The sequence below is a fragment of the Tripterygium wilfordii genome, chromosome 14 (genome assembly GCF_013401445.1).
Source record: "Tripterygium wilfordii isolate XIE 37 chromosome 14, ASM1340144v1, whole genome shotgun sequence".
NCBI lineage: Eukaryota > Viridiplantae > Streptophyta > Magnoliopsida > Celastrales > Celastraceae > Tripterygium > Tripterygium wilfordii.
The window spans coordinates 4,659,302-4,676,055 of NC_052245.1; the positions used below are offsets into that span (position 1 = coordinate 4,659,302).

The 16,754-nt window shown below is 36.5% G+C and overlaps 1 protein-coding gene across 4 annotated transcripts; it reads left to right on the top strand.

Annotated features, from left to right (window-relative positions):
• The first annotated feature begins 1,474 nt into the window (after window positions 1–1,474).
• On the top strand, window positions 1,475–14,939 carry LOC120014045 (mediator of RNA polymerase II transcription subunit 8). 4 transcript variants are annotated; one of them, XM_038865961.1, is made up of 12 exons: window positions 1,475–1,889; window positions 2,758–2,882; window positions 3,383–3,507; window positions 3,587–3,770; window positions 5,215–5,322; window positions 5,446–5,513; window positions 6,721–6,996; window positions 7,732–7,788; window positions 8,212–8,403; window positions 13,072–13,125; window positions 13,915–13,975; window positions 14,252–14,939. In XM_038865961.1, the coding sequence occupies exons 1-12, from the start codon at window positions 1,684–1,686 to the stop codon at window positions 14,464–14,466; spliced, it is 1,671 nt and encodes a 556-aa protein (XP_038721889.1). In that variant the 5' UTR covers window positions 1,475–1,683; the 3' UTR covers window positions 14,467–14,939. The 4 variants fall into 4 exon arrangements, with proteins under 4 accessions (XP_038721889.1, XP_038721890.1, XP_038721891.1 ...); XM_038865962.1 differs by having other exon boundaries at window positions 1,684–1,889; window positions 8,242–8,403; XM_038865963.1 differs by lacking the exon at window positions 13,072–13,125 and having other exon boundaries at window positions 1,684–1,889.
• Window positions 14,940–16,754: the final 1,815 nt, after the last annotated feature.

Here is a 16,754-nt window from a genome sequence, read left to right on the forward strand (position 1 = left end):
GAAAGTTTAGAATCATTTACCATCTCATTCGTGGGGATGAGGTAATATTTCCTCCTTGTCCAACGACACTAAATACCTCAGCAATTTGTCCAGTTTGCTTATGGCCAATTGATCAGATTTAGCATGGCACAAACCTGCCCTTCTAGAAGCTCTTCATGGTGCACACGGTTAAAGTAAATAATCAAGCTCTTCATGGTGCACACCGTTTATGAGAAAATCAACGGGATCCCTATGTGTATTCGTTTTCGTCATTCATTTCTATTTAAAAACACACTTCATCAACTGTTATTGAATTCATATTTTTTTTACCACTTAAGTAATGTTTTTTCAGGTCTTCCTACTCTATCTCCTATACAATTTCTCTAGATTATTCTTATCACTGCACTGCTATCTCCACATTATATATGCTCATACCATTTTAAACTGTTTTCTCGAAATTTATCTTCAATTGGGACCACTTATCCTTAAATCTAATAATGTCATTGCTTATCATAGCTTCCCTCGTGTGGCCACAAGTCCAACAAAGCATTTGCATATCTACTACATACATTTTTGGAATAAAATATCTATTAATATCCCAATACTCATACCATACATCATCACAGACAGATGGTGTAGTTGAGAAAATAATTTATGGTCAAATATCAACGTGTATCATAAATGTTGAATTGTTAGTATTTTACTAAAAATATAAACGATTGCTGGCCATTTTGTTTAGCAATGACTCTCAGTAAAGTATGTTGCAAAAAAGCTTCATTACCAAGAGATTTAATGAGAGCAACCATCACGTGTTTGATACAACATAAGATAGTTTGAATTGGTTGGGGATGGACCAAGCTCAACTCTCTCTCTGTTAATATTCCGTGATTTCTCAAGATATTTTGAGAAGAGTGAAGTGATCGAAATACCCAAAAATTATATCAGGCATAGGCACATAACTCTTTCATTACAAAAATAGAAAAAAAATTGATATAATTTCATCAAAAATAAAATAAAATAAAATTGTACATGAATTTGAGCATGCACAATGCTAAAGACCTCAAAATTTGATTCCCAAAAGCCCCCCAAATGTATGTGATATTAATATAGTCATTGATTAAAAACACATATGTAAAGCCCATTTCACATCCAACACTCCACATTAAATGAGGTCTTTTAGGATCACTTTTTAAGATCTCGAGCATTATCTTTTTAGTATTAAAGAATTGGAGTCGGGTATTTTAAATTAGAAGGGAATTTGGGGATTTTATAATTCAATATAATTTATATTTAATAATGAAGAAAAAATAAATTAATCTTTTTTAAAAAATATGGTGTGATATGACACCTCTCAATCGATTGGATTAAAATGATAGAATTCCATATTTTGAACAGCCCATCCGGTAGAAGAGAAACCGAGAGAGGCCCATTGCACGTCGGCTGTCACTTGGGCTATCAAAACGCAAATCATCTGTCGTTTTTGTTTGTGTTTAGTGTTTACAGAGTCCAACGCGCACTTCTTCAGTTGTTCCTCTTTCGCGCTTTCTCCTCCTCAGCGAACAAACAGATCCTCTCTCTCTAGAGTTCGTCTTCAGCTTTACAACGTACACAGCAAATCTTACCCTAATTATCGTCGTTTGTGGACCTCTTCCTTTCTTTCTTCCGATTTTTGGTCGAAAGAAGAATCCGTTGATCTTCCAAAGAATGGCCGCAATGGAACAACAGCCACAGCAACAGCAGCAGCAACAGCAACAACAACAACAGGTCCCGGTGGAGAGGCTGAACCAGGCGTTGCAGCAGCAGCTCAATTTAGAATCCCTCAAGACACGAGCCATCTCCCTCTTCAAAGCCATCACTCGCATCCTTGAAGACTTCGATGCCTATGCTCGCACCAACACCACCCCCAAATGGTATGTGTACATCTATGCAGTATTATCCACCACTTGATTGTTGTTGAACTTTAGTTACTATTGAATTTGATGAGCAAGACTAGAACCATACATTTGAAAATTTGAAGATTCATGATTATTAATTTTAATTTTTTTTTGAATTTTTCTTTTGGTATTCCCCTTAGGTCTGAAGGTTATCATAGTCAATGAGAATCTTAATTTTTAATAATTAAATATTTTCTGACTTTGATGTTGAAGAAGCTGCATTCTCTGTAGGGTAGTGACTCAGATACTTTTCTCAGGATTTATGCTTTATCTGCTCGTTTCATTGCTGTGTTTGATGGCTATCTGAACAGAAGGAAAGTAAAATAGAATTTAATTTTAGAAAATGTTGGAGTTCTGTTAAACATTTGAAAGAAATGGAATTTGAAATAATGATGATATATTAGACCTGTGGATGTGGGCATACTTGTCTGCGTTAATATAAGTATAAATGGGACTTATATTTATACTTCCGTCTATGTCTATGAGCTAGGTAATACTTAAATTAACTTTTATGATGTTTGCATTTTTTGATGCGTTCGTTATTGCTCTCTTTGATTTTATCTAAGTATTCTTCTTTTGTTGCTCTAAGCTTGCCAAATATCAAGATGTTCCTTTTAAAACTGAATTTCAGTTTAGGATTTTATATTAGTGGTAGTCAACGACGCAAGTTCATGACTATATTTATTCATATATGTGACATAGTGAATGATGAAAAATGATGATTCAAGTATTAAAACATAAAAAAGACGATAAAAAATGTTGGGAAATTATATCAGTTGTTAAATTTATCTTGACATTGGCCCATTATGATACTGATTTGTTTAGTTATTTCTGTTAAAACCAGGCAAGATATTTTGGGGCAGTACTCCATGATCAATCTTGAGCTTTTCAACATTATGGATGAAATCAAGAAGGTTTCCAAGGCTTTTGTTGTACATCCAAAGAATGTTAATGCTGAAAATGCGACAAGTATGCTTCTTGTACCACTCGATCCAGTTTAAGCTACATTATCTAGCAATTTTTCACATCTATACCTTCTTTATTATTAGATTTATGGCTTTTTAAACTTCACTATTCTTTTGTTGGATTTTCTTAACTATGAGAACATGAAACATTATCATCTCTACATTGTGCACTTCTCTAGAACCGACCACATCGTTTCCCTTGGTACTGTATTACAAGCCTTCCTGATCAGTGAAAAGAAAAATAAATGAAGGTCTCTTTCTTTTCCCTGTATTTTATTTGAACATCTCCCATATAAAAACAGATATTCCATGGTGGATTGCCCTGCCTGAAAACAAATTGATCTTGTATCCTTTGCTTCTACAATAGTCTTTGTTCAATAATGCTAAGTTTTCTCTTGTCTTTTATTTGGTGTTTTAGTTATATGAGTTTAGAATCCTGACAATTAACTTGACACTTTTGGAATTCAAATTTTTATACTCGTTGCTGACTTTTTATGTATACAGTATTACCGGTTATGTTGTCCTCAAAGCTGCTGCCAGAAATAGAAGTGGATGAAAACTCAAAGAGGGAGCAGTTGCTCCACGGGATGCAAAACCTTCCCATAACCACACAAATTGATAAGTTAAAGGTGATTTAAAGCTTTTTCAGCATCCAATTTTATGTTTATGAATTACTTATATTTGGCGTAAAGTTTTCAAATTTTACAGACTAGAATTGATATGATTGGAGCAGCCTGTGAAAGTGCGGAAAAAGTTTTAGCTGATACTCGTAAAGCCTATTGTTTTGGTACCCGTCAAGGGCCCCCAATTATTCCAACTTTGGACAAGAGTCAGGCTGCGAAAATTCAAGAGCAAGAGAATTTACTCCGTGCTGCAGTGAATTATGGTGAAGGTGGTACTCTTAACATTAAATATTGTTTTATTAGCCTTTTTATGTTTTCATTTTTATATTTTAAAAACGTTAATGAGGGGTTGGTCACTCTAAAGAAAATATTTGAATGAATGACTCTTCATCTTTATACTTTTAGGTGTTGGTGACTAGCACATGCCGTCCTTCAAGGGGTTTCTAGAATTTCTGAAAAAAATTCAATTTTGAATTGTAGGGTGCAATTTTTTTTTTGTTTTACAGTTTTTCTTTTACTTTGTTGTTCCTTAGTTGTATTATTTTTGTGGCTTTTAAGGAATTTGTTAGCCATCTCCCAATGGTAATTAGTAGCCGTTGCTTGGCTTTGTTCTGCCACATGAAGATTTATATACATCAACCTTTGTGGTCAAGAAAATAAGATCAGAATTGTGTGGTTGCAGAGATCCTTGGTAACCAATCTTCATATTATTGCTTTGCTTACTGGTAAGAAGTTAATTGAATCGTACATGCCCAGGCTAAAAACAGTAGCTTCTTCACATTGCTTGTTTTACCAATAAAAGCTCCATAGAGCCACTTCTGCTGTGTGTACGACTCTTTGTAGCATACCCTGTTGTGTGCTTTTCCTGAAGTTTTCTCTTTACATTGAACGTGACTTATACAATGTTCTGAATTTACCTCATAGATGTTCACACTTATAACAATCCAAAGTGGAGCGTCACTAGTTCAAGTGGTCAACTCCTTGCCCCACCCTGCCTGAGTGCTGGGGTTTGAATCCACATCCTAGTTGAATGATCAACAAAAAGAAAGAAAAAAATCCGAACTGTAGCATCTTGGTGTTTGGTGAAAAGGAAGAAAGTGAACCCTTATTTCCTTCTATTCTCCCCCCTTTTGGGCATAATTAGGATGATGTTTTCTTTATGAGCTCAATTAGTTAGTTTTATTTAGATCATCTTTTAGACCCACATAAATCCTAGAACTAAGCATATAATTGTTTTCTAGAACTAATCACCATTGTCTTATGCTTATAATAGTCATACCTTGTTGAGCTGCTCACTGTTAAGTGTTATGGCCGTACAGTGATTGTTCACCTATTCCACCAGAATTTAGTCTCTGATCCAGCCTTCTATTTTTATCTTTTCCCTACCATTAAAAATGAATCTGGTTACTGTTGCTTATGAATATGGATTGTCCTTTCGGCTTTTAATAAAGAAGTAATAAGTTCACTTGTCTTAATGCTCAAATTCTTTTTATTGCTCATAGTAGATGTTGAATTTCTATTTTAGTTGAAAAATTAGTTACAGGACTGCAATAACAAGTTGAAATCAATATTCTCACCTTTAAGAAGGCATGTGGTTTAATTTTAAAATTTTGGGTAGAAAATCAAAGCTGCATCAGCGACTTTTCATTAGATACCCATACTTGCTCGAAGAATGCATTTGTATCAATTTGTGCAAATGGTATATGCATGCAGGGCTTCGGTTACCTGGAGACCAGAGGCAAAGTACAGGTGCACTTCCATTGCATCTGGCTGATGTATTGGCTGTAGGTGATGGAGGGCATGCTTTTGCTGAAACATCGGGTAATAGTCAATCACTTGCACATGCATAAATGTTCCTAGAAATGTCATAAATGAATGTTCCTCATATTTTTATATTAGTTTGTATTTGAATGCTGTTGAGATTGTTTTAAAACTTTCCTTCAGGTATCTACACGAAGAATACTCCACCTCTATCGTCCAACAACGTGAGTAGCCAGGGGACTTTATTACAGGTTAGATCATCAAACTTTTTTTAAATTTTTTTTAGCTAAGAGTCACTTCCCATGCCCTCCCACCAACCCATCTTTAGTATATTTTGGTATCTGGATTAATTAGAAAAATAGTCCCTGTGATTTCGCCATGAATTTTTTTTGCTCTTTCTGTCCAGTTTTGCTTTTAACAGCAAGTATATGTGGCTGGCAACTTGTTGGGGTGGACATGCCACGTCATACTTTTGGAGGACATCATTTTCTTATTTACACCCAATTATATAGATCCTAATCTTAAACTTTTCCAGATTATCTCCACTACCTATTTTTCTATTAAAACAAGCGGTAGCTGCTGCTAAATTTGCAGATACTGACTGTGTCCCTCAATGCAAATCAAATTCTTCAGACATTTTTTGACTCTTAACTCTTAAGTCCCCTAAACCTAATATGACTAAACTCTTAATTCTAGCGTGTCTACGTTTCCTAACTTGAAACTTATTGGAAGACTTTTGAATTTAAATAAGCCAACTAAAGCCCTAACTTCTGCATCAGAAATTCATTAGAAACTCTGAGAATTAGCCATCCTTGAATGGCCCCCTCCGAAAACTCTTACCAATAGGTCCAATACTTCATCCCGGACTTGCTTTATAAGTCTTGGTATGCATCAAAAGTGATTGGGCTTCATGATATAATTTCACATTTTGTAATTTTTCTTATGTGTTTTTGATGTGCGATTTGCAAACATGATCATTTTCAGCTGTTCCATAGGATAGAGATCGAAAGATTCTGAAAATGGCTTCTCATAGTTGCCCCATGCGCACTGATATTTTTAATCACAGCTGAAATGAAGAACAAGGCAGCTATCACTTTCTCAAAATTGCAACTTTTTAGGATTGGAGTCTCACCTTTTAATGATATGGTCCTAAACTGACATTAGCTCACTTAAAGCCTTGGATTTAAGAAATTAGAGTCCACCACTCCCAGGCTATATAGTAGAGTACCCTGATCCCGTCTGGTGACCATTTATGCAGATTTTGCTAAATTCTCTTACCCTTTCCATTATTGACGATTTTTTCTCTGCATTTATGCTGGACATCTTTCCGATGATTAGTTACATCTCTCTCTCTCTCTCTCTCTCTTTCCTTTTCCTTTTCTTTTTTCTCGTCTTGTTGATGTCAAGATATTAAACTAGTTTCATCACGGTTTTGTATACTGCCTCATAATCTGAAAGCAACCTTCTGGGGCACAACTCATTGGAAGATCAGCTGCATCTCCTTCTGGTGCTACAAACGTTACTTCCTTTGATGGTACGACAGCATCTCCATTGGCATATGCCAACTCGCCTAGGTCTGGTACAAACATGATGAATACACCTTCTCCTCAGCAGCAGACCCAACAACAGCAGCAGCAGCAGCAACAAAGGCAAAAAATGATGCAATTGCCTCAGCATCAACAGCAACTGCTGGCTCAACAGCTGAGGCAAGCTCAGATGCAAGGACTTGGTCAGGTAGGGATATTGGCTGAAATTTTGTTTTTGATTCTAGAACTGATAATGTAGCATTTTACTTTGCGATAGACTTAGTGAGTTATTGAATATTTTTATGTTTCATGTTATTCATTAAAGAGGCAGAACGCATGTGGTATTCTTAACATACATCACAATTCTTAAAATGTACTTAACGCGAGTGCGTGCTTTGTAAAATTTGATTAGTGTTACTTTCTCATCTAGGGGAATATAAAGTTCTGCAATTTTGAGATTTTGTAATGCTTTCTCAAGGTAGCTAGTTTGTTCAAAAATTAGCTGAAACATTAAATCTGAACTCCCTCTTGTAGCTTAACGAGGGTTGTAGATGGTTTATATTCTGCATCTTGATTCTTTTTCTTGTCCTCTGTTTTTTTTTTCCTGTTTTTCTTTTGTGGAAGTTGAACTCTACATTTGCCATTCACGAAGTTGTGGCCCTAGCTGCTTTTAGTCAATGGAGGTGTCCTATAGAGGGAAAATGTTTTGAGTGAAGTGGATGAAACGTTTTTCCTTCTAAAGCCTTGCCGTGTCTTGGATTGGTAGTTATGTCTTTGAGCCCTTATGTACTTATGTTTTCAGATGTCTGACTAGTGTCCTCTATCCAAGATGTTTTTATTTTCAGAAGGTTTGTTGAATTGTCTCATTTACTGAGTAATATAAGCTAGAGCTGTTTTGATTTTCTTTTGTTCCCCTCCTCTATTCTGATATACATTTTTGCAGAACCAGCTGCCACAACTACAAGATTTGCAAGGCCAGGCTCAGCAGAAGTTTCAGTCGGTAATTTATGGATGCTTGTTGATGTTATGTCATTGGATGTTTTCTCTTGTATACATATATGCATGCAGTTACGAACTCCTGTAAGCATATCTTCCCAGCATTTATGTATAATTTCATCATTGTTGTACTCATTAACCCCTAGAGAATGAAGAATAAGGCACATAAATCTAGTTTACCAGATCCCTATCATGCGTAATAAATCGTATCTTAAAATGTCAAATGCTTTTACCTTTTTTTTCTGTCTTTCTTTTTTACTATATGTTAAGACATTTAAAATAATATATGTTGACTTTATCACTCAATCATATGTTAACATCATGTTTTGCATGACAAAATATATTCTGTCTTTTTCTCGAAACACTTATAAAATTGGTTGCTTATCTGTAAAAAAGTTTCTCACCTAATTTACATGGACAACGCTAGATGCAATTTTCTCATTCTATGGGGCATCAGCAATTCCAGGGCAGGCAGCTATCCTCTGGACATGTTCAGCACAACATGGGGCAGAACCAACTCACTCAGGGAAGCCATTTGAACCGCCATTTAGGCCATTTTTCTGGAACCGCAAATACTGCACTGTTTAATGCAGCTCAGGGGACTCCAAACGCCCAGATGGTCAGACTTCTTTTTTTGTGTTTCCTGTTCCTTTTTCCCCGTATTAATGCATATGGCATGGTCTTACAATCTAGGTGCAGACAAAATTGTATAATGAGGTCTGTCAAAAAATTTTAATGAGGTCTATGTATCATACAATTTGCTGTTAGTGCATCTACCTTTCTGCATCATTTTTGGGAAATATTATCTTTTTTATTGTTTACATCTTTTTCTCCTGTACAGAAAGTGTGCTCTGGGATTTTAAACTTGATTCAGTTTGTTCAAACTTCGAATCATGTCTTTGTTCAATTTTTGCTCGAACTTTGATAATTCATTTTCTAAAATGCTTTCTGTCCCTTTACCGTCATCTTTTCTTTAGATTTCATGGTGTTGCGGACTATTAATGTAATTTCATCTTTTCAAATCTTGTCATGTATGTTTTAAATCTGAGTTGCTTACTTCCTTTTAGTTATGCTTCCTTGATTAGTTTGAAAGGCTTTTTGAACCTCACCCAGTGCATATGATGAGGACCCGATTCCAGATCCAACACCAAACCACACCTAACAACCCAAAGCACCAAAACAACTCTCAAATAAGAACAATAACAAGACACTAATTGAGAAATGGATAGATTTGATTGAATAGAACTTACACAAAGAAGCCTAATACAATCTCTAGATCTGAACCTTGATTAGGGTCCTTCACTAGCCCAAGTAGTTCAACAAGAACCTTGATTAGGGTTCAAGCTTAGCCAAGAAAATCAAAGCAAGAGCACTTTGAAGTTCCAAATCAAGCAATGGATTTTCCCTTGGCAGCTGTGCGTTTCCTATTCTTCTCTTCGATAAACCCTAAATCTTGCAAGTTAGGCTTTATTTATACTAGCTACGGTTGCCTAGGGATTGTCGGGACCCCTTATGGTTTGACATGCATCCAGCTCACTTGGTTTCCTACTCGTCTTGCAACCTCAGTGCTTGGGGCTGCCTCTTGCTCTCTTCTTGGCGACGCCAAGGATACTCCTTCATTGGCCTTGTCAACTACTCCGAGAGGATTCTTGGCATCTGGTGACTCCAAGGCTTTTCCTCAACTCGCCTCGCCAACCATGCTCACAGGTTCTTTTGGTCGCCATTCGCCCAAGGCTGTTACTGCAGCTCCTACTTGCTTCACGCTAGCCATACCCCAAGGCGCCATAATGCTTGTGGTGTCCACCCTTGCATGGGTATTTATGTCATTAATCCCTATGCTGGCCAAAGGATTCTTATTTGCATATGTGTTGGTTTAGGAGGTGCATATTAGTTATTCCCCTATTACGCACTTTGTTGCTTTCATTCACATGGCTTGCTATCATAGTGAGTTTACTTGTGTTATTTCCATGAGCAGAATATTGTGAATTTGGGGCAAGGACCATATACTACCGTTATTAGTCATTATCGTCATCATCCGAGCCTTTATCTCAAAAGTTTGGGGTTGGCTACATGAGTCTATGAGAAAATCAACTGGAATCCACTAGTTGTATTCATTTCTGCCATTTATTTCCATCTAATATCATACTTTCATCAACTCCTACAAGCCATGTTGTTTAGGTCTTCCACTTCGCTTCCTATTCTCTCCTCTACAAATTCTCTTGATTCTGCTCAACGTCGCACCGCTGTCTTTACGTTGTACCTTAGATCTAATAATTTAATTTCTTATTCTATCTTCCTTCGTGAGGAATCCTTCGGTCGCGTGAAACCCCAAATGCACTCCTCCACTTAATCCACCAATATTTAATGTTATTAACTACATCTTCACTAATGTCTCTGTCATTTTGGAAAATTGGGCCAAGATATTTAAAAACCTTATTTTTAGTTACTTCTCTCCCATCTAATTCAATCGTTTGTTTGTTCATTTGTCTGCTTCTACTAAACTTACATTTCATATATTCTGTTTGAGTCCAACTTATTTTAACTCCTTTAGACTCTAATGCTTGCCTCCATATCTCGAGCCTTTAGTTAATTCCCAATATTGTCTCTCTCTCATGAACTATATCATCCGCAAACAACATGCCCCAAGGTACCTCACATTGTTTATGTCGTTTGAATTCATCCATCACTATAAAATAAGAATGGGCTTAGTGTTGACCCTTGGTGCAAACCTATTGTGATGGGAAACTCCATTGCAACTCCTCTTTCACTCCTAACACTAGCAATGACTCCATACATATTATTGATCATAATAATATAACTAATCAACACTCCTCTCTTCTCTAAAATTCACGACATTACTTCCTAGACACCCTATTATATACCTTCTCCAAGTCTATAAATACTAAATTGATGTATTTTTCCTTATGTTTATATTTTTCTAAAAGTCTGCTTAATAAAATATTGTCTCCATTTGTGGATCATCCCGGCGTAAAACAAAATTGGTTTTCAGATATTTTAGATATTTTAGATACCAATTTCAATCTCCGTTCCACAAATCTTTCCCAAAGTTTTAATGTGTGGCCCATAAGGTTGATGCCTCTATAATTGTTGAAACTTTGGATATCACCTTTATTATTGTATACAGGTTCCATTGTACTTCTCCTCCATTCATCAGGCATCTTACGAGTCTTAGTAATTTGATTAAATAACTCAGTTAACCATACTATACATATATCTCCTACGCATTTTCACACTTCAATTGAAATTCCATCGGGTCCCATGGCTTTACCCCCTTTCATTCTCCTTAACGCTTCATTCACTTCAGTCAATCTAATACGTCTTATATACCAAGGATCCCTATTCTGAGAAGAAATATAAAGATCTTCAATATTCCCTCCGTGGCCGCCATTAAGCCGCTTATTGAAGTAACTTCTTCACCTCTCGTTAATTTCTACATCCTTAACCAAACTCTATCATCTTTATCTTTGATGCATTTTACTTGATTTAGGTCCCTAGTTTTTTCCCTCGTGTTTTTAATTAACTTATAAATATCCCTTTTTCCATCTCTCCTTATAATCTTGTTAGATTTTTTTCTAGCTATTTTGTACTTTTCATAACTTTCCGCGTCCCTACCATTATGTAATTTTCTATAAGGCTATAACATTCTTTCTTAGTCGTAATTGTTTTTTAACATCCTTATTCCACCACTATGTTTATTTGTTTTTAGGTATAGAGCCTTTCAAGTCACCAAGTACCTTTTATGCTATTTGTTTGATACAAGCCGCCATCTCTCTCCGCATGGAGTTTCTTTCCCCTACTAAACTTCAATTTGCATTCTTAAGTAATATCTTCCTAAAAGCTATATACTTATCCCCTTTTAGATTCCACCACATAATTTTATACTTTCGTGTTACTCTATTTCTTATAGGACATTTCTTAAAGCATATGTCCACTACCATTCTATGTTGTGTGGTTAGACTCTCCTCGGAATCACTTTACAGTCCTTATAAAGTCTTCTATAATTATCTTCCTCCCTATCACCAATTTAACCATTAAGATCATATTGCATTTTCATGTATTCAACATCTTTTAGTTCGACATCTTATTACTTAACTACATCATGTCTATCTCTATCCATTCGAGTATACCATAATTTATAACATGTGTTTTCAATTTCTTTAGAGTATGTTGTAGACACATTATGTTAACCATACGTCTAATCATGGTGTCAACTAGTTCAGTTGATTTGCATGTAAGTGATCCTATGTTTCAAGTGCCTATCATAATCCTATAATCATGGACTAGTTTCTTTACCTCCACCCATCCATAATGGGGGAACCCTTGCCTATGTCTCACCGCATCTCGGGCGCCGATGCAATGCATTGCTTGTGGGGATGCCATAGCATGCATTTACTCACTTATCACTACACCCGGGGTCCGATGCAACACGTCTCTATCGAGGTATGCCCATGTGATAGAGTCGTGCCCATACACGCTCAGCACCCAAGGCCCAACCGACACCCACCCATATGAGCCGGCTGTACCCAAGGCCTCCCAGCCCATACTAGAAAACCTTGGGTACTAAGGGAGGCCCATACCTCGTGGGACAATCCTATCAATACCCTCCCCTTCAAGACCAACGCCCACGTTGGTCGAGCACCATGGCCAACCACTCCGGCAGGTGCACCCCCGTTGGTCAAGCACCATGGCCGGCCACTCCGCAGGCATGGTCCCAAGTTGAAGGCACAACAGGATCATGCTTCGATACCATTGATAGAGTCGTGCCCATACACGCTCAGCACCCAAGGCCCAACCGACACCCACTCATATGGGCCGGCTGTACCCAAGGCCTCCCAGCCCATACTAGAAAACCTTGGGTACTAAGGGAGGCCCATACCTCGTGGGACAATCCTATCACCATGCCAACCCTCGCTCATTTATCAGTGCACACGGGTTTCAATGCAACGCAGGAACCCTCCAACAAATTTCTCATTTTGACTCATGTTCATAGGTTTGGCAAGGTTTTACGCTGTATGCTGACCCTACCACAACCCATCCTTTAAATGGGCTTAGGATTGGCTGCAAGCGTAGACGGAGTTATACTAGTGTTATTAGTATTTGCAAAGATTATAAATAGATGGTCATTTGGACCTTTCTTTTAATTACATTTAGTCCTTTTGTTATGAGTCTGAACCTGCTTGTGAGGTAACATATCTGGGTGGAAATCTTGTGTTTTTTTTTCCCCGGAACTTTAACTTGTTGCTTCAACTCATTTTGTTTATTTTAGATTCCAAATATATCAGCTGCTATGCCCTCACAATCCCTTCTACCTCGAATGCAGGTTAGTAGCCAATATTCTGTTGTGTTCATTTTTTCTACTTCTTATGATGCCTTTCAGCGTAAGAAACTCTTGAATTGGATGTTGGACTGGCTTCTGTGGAGTCATGAGTAGTTTAGGCATAGAATTTCATAATAAGCTAATGATTTATGAGACTGTACTCTAGAACTTGACCAAATAGATGTACAAGTTATTTACGCGAGGGGTTTAATAAGGTTTCATTTACTAGTCAGCCGCACTAGAACTTTAGGCAGACCTCAGCTGGAAGGAAAAACCAAGAATATTATTGAAATATCATGCCCATATTCCTAATTATACTGTGACCATGTTATAGCGGGCATTTTTTTTTCCCTCTGTTTATATGCCAGCTGCATGTTGGGTTATGGGGAGTGAAAAAAGGCTTGGAAGTGTCTCCCTGTGCTAATAGAAGCATTTATTTACCTTATTCCTTAAAGTGGTATCTTCTGTGGAAATGGGTGGATATCAAATTTTTGTTATCATGTGTTATAAGAGAAGAAATATCTTATATTATTATTATCCTCTCATCCTTATATCTAATAATACCATTTTACGGGGAGTATTAAAGTCAGCCAGTAGTTAAATAGTCCTGCAGAAAAAATTTGCATTGGCACCCATCCTCAAGGCCATTGTGCATTTGAATGTATCTTCATGTATATCTGTAAATTTATTGCATCTAAATTTGCTTTACCTTATTATTTCAAGTAATAAAAAGTTCAGGACAATTTTGATTGATGCAGTGGTTTATTCACTTGTGCTCACTCTTTTACGCAGTTTGGATTAACTGGTAGCAATCCCCAGCGGAGTCATGCATCCCAAATATTGAATGACCAAAGTATAAACTTTGTCCTTAATGGTTTTTTTTTTTTTTTGGTGTGTGCTCTCTTTTTTACCACAGCTAAGTTGTGGTTGTGGTGACTAAAACCCAAGAATTGATCAAGGGGCAAGAACACAGTTACCATCATACCACCCTTAGCTTGGTTTTTCTTGATGAGGGGTGATATGCAAAGCGTGCACTTTTTTCTGGTGTAGCAAACAGGGAAAGCGTATTATTTGACAAATGCTTTGTTTGTTCATGGCACTTCTAATGTCTATCGGGTCTTTCTTGCAGTGTTTAATATGGGAGTATCCAATCCTACTAGTATGATGCCCATACAGCCATTACAACAGCAGCAGCAGCAGCAACAACAGCAGCATGGTTCACAAGGAGCGTTTGGTAATATGCCCTCAAATGCTCAGAACTTACAACCTGGTATGATGGCACTTCAGAACACACAACAAAATCATCCCAATTTTGCACAACAGAGGCAGCAAAATCAGCAATAATGTTGACTATCTTGGAGTCCTTGTACCCATGGGAGATGCTGCTATAACTCGTTTTGTTGTCAGTCTCTTGGGTGAATGCAGTTATAATTGTCTGTTTGTGTCTCTGCAATTCCTCATGTTTGCGACGGGATCCTTTATTCTGTGAATGGCCAATCTAAATCATATGTCATTTCCCTATATCATGTCCCAGGGTAGCAGCTGTTTAATTTCGTAAATGATGATAATAGTGAAGTGAGAATCAGTTCTGGGAGTGGGATGTGCCCTAGGTAGCATTTAGTGTTTCATGTCCCTCTTAATATTATTTTTTTCCTTTTCACTTCCTCTACTTCATGCGTTGCAGTGTTGGGTATTTGCTCGAGTTCTTCGAAACTATAGGCTTTTAGATATGCTCTCTGGGCGTTTAGATTTGTTCATTGTTGTAGTACTACTACTTTCAAACTACTTAATTTCTAGAGTTTTTGTTTTTTTTTATTCTTGGAATCTTTTGTGTCTGGTTTACAATTTCTTAAGATTGGAAATGGTTTTGAAGTCGTTTATGCGTTTTGAAGTCGTTTATGCGTATATCTGCGAATTACAGGTGGCTGGCTGGATATGGAATTCGGACAAGGATTCTTACCAGCGGCTTACCAGGTCTGCCTTGGGTAATCGGATCAGATATTTGATAGTTGGTGGATCCACATTTGTCGTCCCGTATCGATAGAGATGTGTGGATATATCATATTTATAAGAACCAAGCTCACCCTTAACCACTAGCTACGTTTTTCCTTTAGTTAAGTGAATTGGGTCTTAACCTAATTGTTAATCATGGAGAAACAAAGCTGTGTAGGCTGGATGTATTCACAGGAATTGGATGGATGATGCATCCTGGGTCTAATGTTTCAAAGGAATCGGACAACCCAAAGCAATATAGTTGGTGTGTATTGAGATGTGGATTTACAATATTAGATATTGCAATGCATATTATAAATTTGATGGACTGGAGTCCGAGTCCAGGTTTGGATATTCTATGTTAATATCGTCTTCCACTCCATAAATTATAGTCCCACAATAGTTGCTGGCTTCAATAATGTTGTAGCCAAACGGTAGTCCTGAATCCTGACATTGGTTAGAGGTTGATAATTCAGGTCATAGATAATAACATTATAACAAAAAATTGTATTCGAACCAATTATTATAAAATAATTATGGGGATTAATCCTTAATTTATAGTTAAGGAGATTTAGGTGGCAAAGCCAAAATCATCATTCGTAGTAAGCTCCTACGTTTAAAAGCATGATAGATTAATGAGAGCTGGTATGGGGTCATTGGTGTAATCAAAATTTATGTTAGGAAAATGTCAAATTTTCTCACCAATTTATTTCATATGAAGATTATTTTTTAAACCTTGTGGTAGTTGTTGTTTTTCTATTTTATTAATCAAGCTAATCAACAAAAAGAATTCATGGTTAGTTACAAGAAGTGTTATTAAATTTGGTTTTGAAGCCTAAATTCGAATTTAATTATAAGTCTAAATTCGTGCAAACCACCAAGTATTTTTTTAAAAAAAATAAAATTGATAGCCTATGAAATATGACTTATTCATTGTCAAAATAAAATAAGGTAAATCTAAAATAATTAAATTCTGATTTTGTAGTCTGTCACTGATGAAACCAGACTCTCACAGGAAACATCGCGGAAGGAACCAAAAACACAAATCAAAGGCAAATAATTATCAAACAATGTCAAGTCAATGCCCTCAATATTCTCCCAATTAATAATGTCATTGTCATCTGAAAAATTCATTGAAGGAGTAGCAAATCATACTCTGATAAAATGAATGTAATATAATTCATAAACAATAAAGTAAAAAATAAAATAAAATCATAATATTTAATTATTTTGCCCTGTCGTGAATGTTGGTTGTCTACTTGTTGAATTTTTCGCATCCACATAAAATGTTCTCTCTAAATTATAATAGTCCAAAATATATTATCCCCTCATTCTCAACAATCCTAAATTCAATGGCATCAATTCATTCATGATCAACAAGATCATAGGATCTCTTTTTTTGTATTCGTCCCTATAAACACGTATTCAATAAATCAATCAATTAAAAATGAAATCTAAGCATAGCTATACTCAAGCATGAGTTTTCAAAGTTACAACTTTAAGTATTACTTATTTTTAAAGATAAGTGATATTACACATAGAGTCCTAGACAATATCATTGAGTTTTTGATACTCCAACCTTTTTTCTTTTCTTTTCTTCTGTATGCATTCGAAGGCATTTCAATTTTGCTCACCCTCGG